Source organism: Camarhynchus parvulus, chromosome 1, assembly GCF_901933205.1.
Source record: "Camarhynchus parvulus chromosome 1, STF_HiC, whole genome shotgun sequence".
Taxonomy (NCBI): Eukaryota; Metazoa; Chordata; class Aves; order Passeriformes; family Thraupidae; genus Camarhynchus; species Camarhynchus parvulus.
The window spans coordinates 29,806,404-29,818,643 of NC_044571.1; the positions used below are offsets into that span (position 1 = coordinate 29,806,404).

At 39.4% G+C, this 12,240-nt stretch overlaps 1 protein-coding gene across 1 annotated transcript in view; it reads right to left on the reverse strand.

Annotated features, from left to right (window-relative positions):
- Positions 1–9,111, reverse strand: part of SLC9A4 (solute carrier family 9 member A4) — a 28,752-nt gene extending 19,641 nt beyond the window's left edge. Inside the window, exons 1-3 of the mRNA XM_030949693.1 lie at positions 8,826–9,111; positions 6,225–6,688; positions 715–974 (exon numbers count right to left, since the gene is read on the reverse strand). Coding sequence (XP_030805553.1) covers positions 715–974; positions 6,225–6,688; positions 8,826–9,087 — 986 coding nt within the window. The 5' untranslated portion in view covers positions 9,088–9,111. The remainder of the gene's footprint in view (positions 1–714; positions 975–6,224; positions 6,689–8,825) is intronic.
- Between the last annotated feature and the right edge of the window lie 3,129 nt (positions 9,112–12,240).

Genomic DNA, 12,240 nt, shown 5'->3' on the forward strand with positions numbered 1-12,240 from the left:
CTTTCCTTCCCACAATTCTTACCATTCCTGCATTTACTCCAGTCAAGAACCTAACAGCTTTCTCTCTGCAGCAGGCACCCACACCATCACATACTTTGAGGAACACATCCCCAGCATTACAGCAGTATCAAGATATCCTGACCACAAAAAAAAAAAAAGATTGCAATATTCATATACATGACTATAAGTATGCATGTGGAGGTGATGCTCTCTTTCACCTGGTTTTCCCCCAGTTTCAATCCCAGTGATGCTGTTCAAATGTCATATAATTCCAGTGAATGGTGTTAGGGCTGATGTTCACAAAGAACTCAGATGTGCTTTCTTATATTTCCCATACCCATCGCTTTATGTCTCTCTTAGAATCTGATGGTGAAGCTGCTTAGAAATAAATACAGATGAACTGCTGTCGTATCAAATCATTCTCTTCTGCTGCTGATCTTATCAGAGATAGCAGACAGATGGTGGCAGCACTGGCCACTTTACTTACAAACAGTATGTGAAGTACCAGTACTTTTGCCAGCATCCCTTGGTGGAATATCTATGCCTACACTGACTGTGTGTTTGCTTTTCCTAGTCACCACTGCATTTTACAGATCTCTAAGAATCTGTGCACTGCCTCTCTAATGCCTGTGTTGCACCAACCTTGAGCAAACCACCACAAAACAGCGCCAGTTCCTCAAAGATATCATCCAAAAAGCTGTAAGGAATACTCACGCCAAAATGCCAGAGATGTAAAGGGTTTCAGCAGACAAGTATGAGAGGTAGCTGAACATGAAGACCAGCAGGGGTTCGATGGAAGAGACGTTGCGGGTGAAACGAGTCATGAATGCTGAGACAAATCCAAACACGATGCCAAACAAGACTCCACCCAGCCCCACCACGAAGAAGCGAGCAAAGCCAGCAAAGACATCGATGGATTCAATTTCTTCATACCTGTGCATCTGGGTGAAGGCAATGAAGATGTTGTATAAAACCTACATGTGAAAATAAGAAAACAGCAGTTGGGCATCTTTTCTGAACCTGGCACCTATTTCATAGGTGAAATAATGTGTGTGTGTTTAGTGTCTGTATTCGCCAGAAATTGCTTTAGACAGATCAGCAAAGTAACAATTGAAATTTCAGCTGGTTCTTAACAAGTCTCAGAAATATGAGTCCATTAATTGTCCTGAAAAAGAGCAACAAAAAAAAAAGGGTAAATGGCTATGGAATAGTAGTAAAATACTGAGGGACCACATGACATTGAGTAATAAAAAAATACTCTTTTCTTGTTTTATTTGAGAGTTAATTTAATTTTTCATCTTCGTAGAAGACCATCTGGGTACCTTAAATACCATGGAGGCTCTATCCTCCATGTTCTTCTTCTGAATCAGGCTGGGGCAGGGCAGGGACTAAGAGTCACATATTTGATTTAAATCCCATTTAGTTTGTCTATAGGATCAGTCAGCAGACTTGACAAACTTGGACAGATGGACATGGTAATGTTACATATTTTTCAACAGCACTTGACACATAAAAATCATGAAACATCACTGAGAATGGGACTGGGAAAGGAAGATGGTAGCCTCAGTTTCATACAGTCTCTAGCTAGGTAAAAAAAGCCTGTCTATCATCACATATTTGGGGTTTGGTGCTACTTAACCACCTCCCCAGATAACTACCTCAAAGTATGAACCAAATGCTGTGACTCTCTAAATGTTCTAAAGACCCTGCACATACACACATTTTGACGAGAAAGCTTGGAATTGCAAAAATTAAAAGAAAATATCAGATTAAAAGAAAGATCCAATTTAATGCAAATTATAGTTTTATATAATGTATTATATAATTTGGTCTGTAAAGATAATGTCTTAGAGAAGAAAACTTTACCAAACTTCTATTATCAATAATTTCTACTCTTCAGAAACTGTTAATGAAAAATATGAAAAATTTTCAGCATATTCCACTTTCATTCATCTTTTAGAAACTAATAGAAAATTTCCAGGGTGGTGTAGTAATAAAAAGGCCTTAGAGGCTGCTGAAAATCAGTTAATATTAAGTCCTGTCAGATCTGTTTACAGTGACTGTGAAACACATGAAAGTCACCTTTCAGTTTTGAAGAGAATTTGGGAAATAACTAGACACCAGCTCTCCAAAGCTGTTGCACTAAAGCATTAGTTCAAAAACAATAAATAGACCAAAGTCATTTGCATTGTATGGTTTTCTTTGGTCTTTCTTCTTCATCTAGTTAATTCCAGAAGGTTATTAAGAAGACTAAAGCAGGTATTTGCAGGTAGAAGAGTCAAGCTCATTAGGATAATAATTACTGCTCAGCTACTATCCAATCTTAAATTGCTGCTGGGGACATATAACCTTGAGCTGTCACACAGTCTCTTCTCCAGGAGGCTCACTGCTAATAGTTCTGGGAGACAGACAAAGCCTAACAAAATATTTCTCTTAAGAAAATACCCAGGACTTCTTTTTCCTAATGCCAGTGTATGAAATTTGTCACTTCAGCAGCAGATAAGGAAAAGAAGGTTCATGTTTTCACAGTAAGCAAACCTCACCCTACCTACCCTATAGCTTTTAATTTCAGAGCCTGTTTTCTCTCTGTTTCCCTTTCCTGTAGACTTTGACCTCTTCCTAAGACTGTGATTCTTTATAAATGATACCACAGCATGATTCTATGCTGACTTACAAAGAAAGATTCTCAGCAAATGACTTAAGAATTTTTTTCACTTTTCTAGTTCCTAAAGTACCCATATGATTTAACTGATTTGGCATAAAAATAAAAGTTATGGAAATATGACATCATTTCTATATTTTTTTGGTAATATGCTTTGTGGGAGTAAACTGTTCTGTACCACAACCTGCACTGTGTCATATAAGGAGGGCTCAGCTAAGTTACATTGCAGTGTTTATGCCAGTAAATGGATTACTAGAATTCTTTATATATTAGGAAAGCCTGAATCAGATTAGGAGGCTTTTGTTCACACAAAAAGAAGAGATGGATTGATAGTGGTCTCATGTAGCAACCCTGAGAACATCATGATTTGGGTTGCTTGGAGAGGATTTTGTACCACTGGGGAGCTCTCAGAACCACAGAGAGGAGCAGAGAGCATGACATTGCTGCCACAGAGGAATCCCCAGGGACTGCTTCATGCTCCAGGTGTCTGTGTACAATTACTGCACACACAATCCACACCAGAAGCACTGGAAGAAGAGATTTTCAAGTCACTGCCTTAACCACCTACACAGGCTGTCTTGATAATTCTTTCTTACCGCCCTGCTGATTCTTTCTGACCACTGTAGCTGGTTTTATTCTAATGACAGTGGAACAACTTTTACAGCAGGAGCAGAGAATATCTCTATCCTCCTATCTAGCATTCAAACTAGTGATCAAGGTCTTTCTCAATGACATTAGAGGCACTTTCAAATCTCCTCAAATAAAAAAAGGAATTTTACTTAGGTCTTCAACATGTATTAGATTTAACTGTTCTGCTGCTTACAAAGAAGAGAGGGTTCCATTTGAGAATACAGCCAGTGCCACTCATTTTGAGTACAGCATGACATACAGGTGTTCTCAGTATTTCTAAAATAAAGCCTCAGAGATGAAGCAGCCAGGGAATATACCATTTCCTGATTCATACCAGTGGCTCAGCTCCTGTTTAGAAAAATATTGTCTGTGTATAAGTGGGAGCAAAGCTTCAGATGTGTGAAACACTTCACAGCAAAATCAGGGTATTCCACCTGAGTTCAGTCTTGAATAAAATCTGCACTGGATTTACAACACTCTTTTTGAATAGGGCTTTGAAATTCTACTAATGTATGATGCATCCTAGGTCCAGCCCTGATGCTGTCTGAACTATTCTGATGCTAACAGCTCACTCAGAAATAACTGGGGAAATAAGTAATTAACAGGACTTGGAACCTTCTTTTTTCCATCCACAGACATGGCCTTACTGAGGAAAAAAAGAAAAGGTACCAATGGGTAAAATGAGTAAATCATCCACTTTTCTCCCACTCCCTTAAGGCAAAGTCATAACTTCTAGATTATAATTCTAATTCTACAATCTGTTATTTTGTAATATTTTTATATATCAGCATATGGAACTAAATATAGGAGACAGAGCTATTGTTGCCCCACATGTATTACACAAGTCGAACAAAACTCATACCAGTTTTTCCTGCTGGTGAAAAAAATGTTCAAGCTGATAAGCAGGCTGGAGAGTACCAGGGGATATTTGTATTTAAACAATAAAAAAATATGTATGCTTAATATATCTTGGTGATATTATCTTTTTTAAACACTTAGAGTTAACTCAAATGAAACTGTTAAGAGAGAAATAGAAGGAAAAGGTAAGAGAAGACACCTGAGATAAGTAGTTTTAACGTCTTGGAAAAAAGTAGGTGGGATATCAGAGAGGAGACAGTCACCTGCTGGACTCCATTCAGGTGACAAATACTTCAGTCTTCTTGAGCATGAAGCCAGGTAGAGATTTTGAAAGCCCAAATGCCCAGAAAGGGGGTGAATGGTGGTTGATGCAGAGATGCAAGAGAAGGAGCTGACAAAGTGATGGCAATGCAGCTGCTCTGAGATGAGTCCCAAAGATGAGAGTGTGGGGCAATGGGAACTCTCAGTGGTGCACCCAACATCCCCCATGTACAGCCCTTTCATCTCCTTTACTAACACACCCAGGGCTGCTGAGGAGTGCCTAAATCCACTGTTTTAACAGGCTTTCTGTCACTGCACATTTGTACTGTAACAGGATCCTGACTGGAGGCTCAGGTAAATACCATCAGGACTTGGACCCACATGATAAATAGCTGGGAGAAAAGCAAAGGCAAGGTTGTGAGCCCATCAAAGAAGAGCATGAAACAAGTTCTTCCAGTGTGAAAAAGAGGCATTACATTTTTGAGGTCAGTGTTTGAAGGAAGTAAAAAGGCAAGTGTAAGAGATAGACTTATTGGGGATTTTTCTGTTAGAACTGTAGCACCCAAGTATTTTGAACATAAATGAAATAACACTTGTCCCTGAGTTCTACATCAGCCCTGTATCTCTGATCACGAAGAGGAAGGATTTATGATCCTTAGGCTGTGCCTGCAAGAAGTTACTTTGTTCCTTTTTCTTTTCTCAGCACTAGTAAACTGCACTTCTCCCATGAAGCCTTTCAGGAGTGAACTCTGTACAGATTTTACAAGTCCCAGTTGGGCTGTACCTCATGTACAGCAGTATCTGAATAGTTTTTATGTGTTTTAGATTCCTTGATTTAAATTCTGTAAAGATCTTATCTAGTGAAACTCCTTAACCGGCTGTTAACTTGTACCACATGAGCAGTCCTGTTGATTTCTGAGCAATAAACTTCCTGCTTGAAATTTCTTCCTTAAAAACATGTGTTTTAAATGTTCTTGTCACTTCTGCTTACAGCTAGAATTTCAGGTTGCTCCAATTTTAGCAGAACTAATGAGATAAGGGGAAAAATATTAGCAAAAAAGAGCTTTGTAAAAAGAGTCTTCTTCTATTAAAAACAAAAAATCAACAACAACAAAGAAGAGCAAGAACAAAAACACAGCCAACCAAACAAATCTCTCCTATTCAGGAAACATTGTTTCTGGATATTTATGACAAGACAGCCGAAAAATTTAAACATTTGTCGGATGTCAATATTTTTTACTGCTAGAAACAGAGTTATGCAAAGTTCTTAGTGGCATTTGGAATTCCTGTCTAAGGTCTCTGGTGACATTTGTGGAAGGGGCTGGAGGACAGAGCATGGTCTCCAGAGGTTATCTGTCTCTGGTTTGCTTTTTTTTTTCTCCAGAGGACCCTCTCAGGTACATGACAAAGCAGGATCTCCTGTATTTCTACCCTTGCTGCCTTCAGTCTTTAAGCAGTACCATTTTCTGTTTATTTGCTTGCACAATGTCAAGAGCATTCCAAGGTCCTACACTGATCTGACCAGAAAAATCAGCTGTAGCTTATTCATTCACTTCAGGGAATGCAAGAGCACATCTCACATGTATGTGGATGTTTCCCTCTTCCAGCAGCTCTAAAATACATGCTGTGGAAAGAGGTAATATAAGGTGTAATTTTTGCATGCATGAAAATCCCTTGTGTGTAACTGAGTGGAGTATTCATAAAGTAAATAATGTATTAGGATCTCCTTTGAGCTGTTCTTGTCCTGTGCTCAGGAACCCTACGAGCCAAAAGAGTCCAAAGAGGGGAAGACAAGGAGCAGAAATAAACTCACCACAGTTATGCCATCATTCAGCAGTGACTCTCCAAAGATCATCATGTAAAGCTGCTCATTAACAGAGGCTTCTTCAAAAACCACCAGAGCTGCCACGGGATCCACTGCTGAAATCATGCTGCCAAAGAGCAAGTTCTGCAGCAGGCTCAGGTCTCTCAGGCCAAAGGCTTCGATCTGGCAGACTCCATAGAGGGAGAGGCCAATCCCAAATGAGCTTAGCAGAGCTCCCAGAACAGACCACCACAGAATGGATCCAAAGTTTTCAAAAAATGGTCGAGTTGGCATGAAATAACCCTCCTCCAGAATTATGGGTGGGAGCAGATACAAGAAGTAAATACTACTGTCCATAACTGGTGGAGATTTGTGATGGGAAGCAAAGATGATTGCTCCTACTAGTGCTCCAATGGCAATCAGGATGCAGCTTTCAGGCATAAGTTTTGGTAATCGGTGAAAGATGTGGAAACCTTGAATAAAACATTAGAGGATTATTTAAGTTTAAATTAACCTGATGTCAGACAATTGTCATGCCTGCATTTGGACACTTTGTCTTCAGACAGCCAGCTTTTGCTCTAAGGATTATGAAGGTAGAAACAGGCAGTACTGTTCCCTCCAAAACTAAACATTCCCACACTTGCATCACTAAAGCAGGGCAAGAGTTTGACCATTAATTTCTTCTCTTCCTGCTGCCCAGTTCCTGATTGATGAGCAAGCATGTCTGAGCTTAAGCTCCAGTTCTGGGAAGGCAGAAACCTCTTTGAAATGATCCTCCACAATTTGGAAAGAAAGTATTCTTCAAGAATCCTTACTGCCCACCTGCTACTGGCTTGTCTAGTCACTATACACGGAACTGTGTGATCATAGTGTGAATGGGATGTGCCTGTACTAAAAATGTCAGGATTTTTTAAAATTTACAAGAATGAGAATGATGCAGACTAAGAAACTCTTAAATCCAATGTCTGTGACTCCATGTTTGAAGCTAGGTCAGCCTTCATCTTGCAACTCTAGAAGATTCTGCCATGACAGTATTTCTGGGACCCTTGAACTATCAGTTTTCAAAAGCAAAGGAACATAATTTTTTTAGGACACTTTTTTTTTTTAATGAAGAGGTATGTTTATATCATAATTCTAATCATCTGCTTTTTAATTTAAAAAATCATTTTTAAGTGTTCTTCCAGTCTTACAGATAAGGGGATTGTTTTGCCTTTCAAGATCTTGGAACCATTTCCCACCCTTACATCTTGAAATCCAGAAAGAAGATAATACCTGAACAAAACACTGAAAACTTTAACAGTTTGGAAATCTGCTTCCCTGGGTAACCCGATTATTCAGACTAATGCTTTCTTCCAAATATATTTAAAATTAACAGATTCACACTTTTGATCAAAAATAATCTTATTTGAAAACTCACAGTAAAAGTAACAGGTCCACCTGGGAGACATCATACAATTCTTCTAAAGTATCTATTTCATGTTCAAAACAAGAATATCATGTAGATGTACCATACATCAAGTCTTGTGCTTTATGGATGATAAAGAATTTGGTTGATATGTTTAATATTAAAACACTCTGCTGATGCCATAACAAATTAAATTTTTGAAAATTTTGATTGTTATGTTACCAGTGAAAACATTTGTAGGAATCAGCTGTAATGAAACTAGCAAATCATGGATAGTGGTAATGGTTTTTGTCAGCTGGGTGACTATGACAGGAAAAATGTTTATCTTCAGGCCACTTCCAGAAAAACATCAGTCTCACCTACCAGCTTGTTCTAAGGAAGAGTTCAAAAATCCCACAAAAAGTTCAAAAGAAAAGGGATTTTTTATGTGTGCAACTCTTCACATTATTACCATCTTCTTCATTTATTTGATATTGCTGCATTAATTCTAAATGGTCAAAATAATTTCAGCCCAGCCATGAAAATGTATAAGACACGATGAGGCTTTTTTTGCAATATTAATTACAGTTTCTACTGCAATTACTGCTCCCTGAGGTTCCTTTCCCCTTTCAGATACCCACATGGAGCTCTAACAGAAGCTAGATGCACTGCTATGTATTCAAAAGATTCTTAGCCTACATCCCTGATGATCCACACCCTCAGAGACTCTCGTTCTCTCTCTCCAGTTTTACTTTTCACACCAACTTCAAGGAGCAAATAAGTAAAACAAAGACTCAGAGGGGAATGTTTCCTTTTATTCATACAAAGGAAGAATGCTTTACACTTTCTCCTCAAAATTCAATACACTTGAAGTCTCAGTCTGGTGTAACTGATTTCTGCAGCTGTGTCAGGTTGCAATTGCCAGTATCTTGTGATGTATGAGGACTAAAAAAATGAATGGACAGAACTGTGTCAGCGAGTTCTGTTGCTATTTGCTACTCACAGCCCAAGAGACCTGAGGATTAGAGGTCATATGTTAACTTAAGTAAGATGGAATCATTCTAAGATGGAATTTTGGCACTGCTGTGGTCATGAACACACCTGTTCTTTTGACAGACACTGTGAAATCAATCCCAGCTACAAAATTAATGAAAGTTACTTGGTTATATTGTATTTTTTTAACTTCTTTCCAAGCTAGGAGGACCCAAGATCCATTTTCTACTTACCTATTTTTGCAAAAGAGGCAAGGAGGATCCAAAGGGTAACTTCATAGGGAATTTGCACATAGTCATAGTCCAGTGTGAAAACATGTAGCCTCATGTCTTCAGAAGAGTCAACAGCACCACTGGAATCATGTTCATAGTGAAGCAAGGCCCTCTTGCCCAGGCTGGGCTCACCCCCATGAGCAGCAGCGGAACAGGATACCACACTCAGCAGCAGCAGCAGCAGGTTGGAAAGCTTTGCATGTGCAAGCCTGGCAAAGCCCATGTCTGAGGCTGTGACAATTTTATTACAGATTTAGCATATAGTGGTGCATGAAGGTGAGCACAGTCACTTCTGGTGATTCACACTGCCCACAGCCACTTCCTCCTCAGGGCTCTTTCATTTGCCTGCTAGAGGTCATTTTATAGTCCTTATGCGCCTGTCCCATTCCTTGTGCTGCAGACAGACCTGAAGTTTCTATGAAGATACCGGTTGCGCAGGTTCCACTGACCCAGAAAAACCTTGGCCACAGCATTACCCTGTTGAGGAATAAAAGGACTTTTCCAACTACATAATTTATGCAGCCTCTGTGATTTTTCCACTGGACAAAAAAAAAAAAAAAAAAAAAAACCAAAAAAAAAAAAAAAAAACCACCCAACAAATCAAGCAATAAAGTTTTCAATGCTCACCGTTCAGGCAGCAAGCACAGCACGAGGGAATTGCATTGGTTGTGAGAGGTGGTGGCAGCTGGGCAGGCAGGAGAGCCAGCTTCGTGCCTTCCTCTCTTGCCCTCGCTCCCCATCTGCCTCCCCAGCGCAAGCGGCACCCCGGGCACCACACTTGGCACGACTCCCTGGTCCTGTCACCTCTGGTAACAAAACTACCCAGTGTGTAAATAAAGGGACTGTGCGGGGCTCCCAGGAAGGACATCTGGTGGGGGACCGTGCAAATTACAGCCCGGCTTGGAAAGGGGCTCCCTCCCTTAAACACGTGTGTGTAATTAGCAGGTAATATCAACATAAGGAGGGAGGGCTGAGTCACACCACCTGCCTGAAATTGGATCTTGGGTTGTCTTGTATTTGGCATTTGTTTTACTCATACCAGTAAGGCACCTGCTGGGCAAATACATTATCCTCCTCCAACTGCCCTTACGGATCACGTTTTTTAAATGCCCACATATTTTCTCCTCCACAAAACCAACCACGTTTAGTCTAAAGATAAGAGGGTGTGCAAATATAGTGCTGTTAATTAGAAGCTTCTAAAACCTATATTACTTATCTTAGAACTGAGTGCATTTAATTTACTGACAAATTATTCAAATTCATTGATGATTTGACTATTAGAAGACAGTGCAGATAGGGCAGATGGTGAGAACAGACGTGATACCCCAAAACAACTAGTTCTGAGGACCCTGAAACCACACTGCATGTGCTTGGGAGGGGATTCCTTCAAACCAACTGGCCTTACAGACTGAATGTCTCTTCATGGGTAGAGAGTATCTTCCTCTTGACTTCCTATGGAAGGGATCCAGTGTGTGCAACTGCAATGGTCTATAATGCAAAGCTAAAGGTGGCATGTGGAGACAAGTGGGAAGTTTGCATCAAAATTATAATTATCTGAACCAAATCTCCAATACAGGTGCAATGGCAATGTCAAAATTCTCTGTGGTACAGTGTTAGAACCCTAGTTACTGAGAATTTTAGACTTTCTGTGCTGACAGGTACTGATCCCCAAAAGAGCACTACATTTAACCTGAAGCTGTAGAGGAAGATTCCAAAATTAAATGATAGAACTAAAATTATAAGTGTGTAATTTGAATAGAAGTGTATAATATCACATAATAGAAAACTTAGGGGTTTAGACTTTTAGAATAAAGTAATATATATAAAACAAAATAAAAGTTTTAGAGCAGAAGCTAATCCTTCTCCTTCATGGGTTTGGGTGGTATTGTGTAATTAAATTAAAAAGTCCACATTATGAGCCTTGAGTAGTTAGTTATTAAGTTAAAAGTAAAAATAATTTAAGTATCATTTCTTAATTAGACAGTTTATCCTTAAAAAAAACTTGTAAAGTGAAAGATACAGCTCCATTTTTTAGTTTGTTAAAGTACTGTAAAATTCACAGTTTATGAGACTGTAATATAAACAAAAACTAGTAAACATCTGAATCCAAACCAAAAACACCATCTCACACATTTAATACCAACCCTAACAGAACAGAAGTTAAAACTCCACAGTACAGTCAGTGATGTCCTTTGATGTTCTACTTCTACTACTTCTATGAAGCAGTACTTTCTGTCAGCCTCCCAGCACCGTCAGTCCTCCCATGAAAGCTTTGAACGCAATATAGCATTAGGAAGATAATGCTCAGCCTGCTTGCAGGAGTTCTTTTTTCCAGCATACTGATCCTGTTAACAGTAGTATTTCCTAGAATCCCTTTTACAACAAGAAATCTGGCAGATGAGATATTCAATTAGTATTATAAAACAAGGATTTGTTACTTTGAAGGCCAAATGGAGTAAACAGAACAACAGAGAAGAGGCCATACCACTCAGATTGCTTAATACTGACCACTGTATTTCACTCAGCTACAGACACACACACAGACTGCAAGATGGTTTGAGAATAAGTGGTGTGAGCTCTAGAGAGATGGCAGCCAGAGGACTGCAAGGGAAAGATTTAGAGACCCTGGAAGTCTACTAGTTGTAACAATCAGGGCTTTGATTTACACCTGCAACACACCCATAGTGCCAACAGGTTCAGTGGGCATTGAGCGACCAGACAGGATCAGCAATAATCAGGTGCAGGTGTCCCTGAGTGTGAACTGGTTTACAACTGGTTGAATTCTTCCCCTCATTGAAGGAAGGATGGAGATGCCTGGGATAAGCCTACACAGTGGTTCTTCTTTTCTGAATCCCTTTGGCATACCCAGCTGCAGCAGTCTCTCATGGTATTTTCTTGACGTTCCCACTGGAGGAGGTAACTCACTTGAAGAATTTGGATATGTCCCACTGGACTGCATCAGAAAATTAGAAAATTAAACTGCAAGCTTCCTCTGAAGTTCCCTTTTAAAAATATTTTTCTAGAAAACAGGTGTTAAAGTATTCCAGAAAGGAATGCAGTGCAAAGAACATTGTATGTCTCAAAATCAGAGCAAAATGGTATCATAAATAGTAAAAAAATGGTATAATAAAAATAGTAATATAATATTAATTTATGAAAGATATTTACAGTTTTTAAATATTTACATATTTACAGTTATGTGCAGTGGCACGGTTTTGCTGTGCACTGTCACACTTCAGTCCTTCTGACTGTTTCAGAGTGAGCTCTTGCTGGCTGCAGCGACAGCTGGCAGCTGTCAGACAATACAGAAGAGGTCTTTGACAATCGGGTTACCATTCCTGAGCCTGATGTCATCCCCCTGTGAAATTTCTCCTAT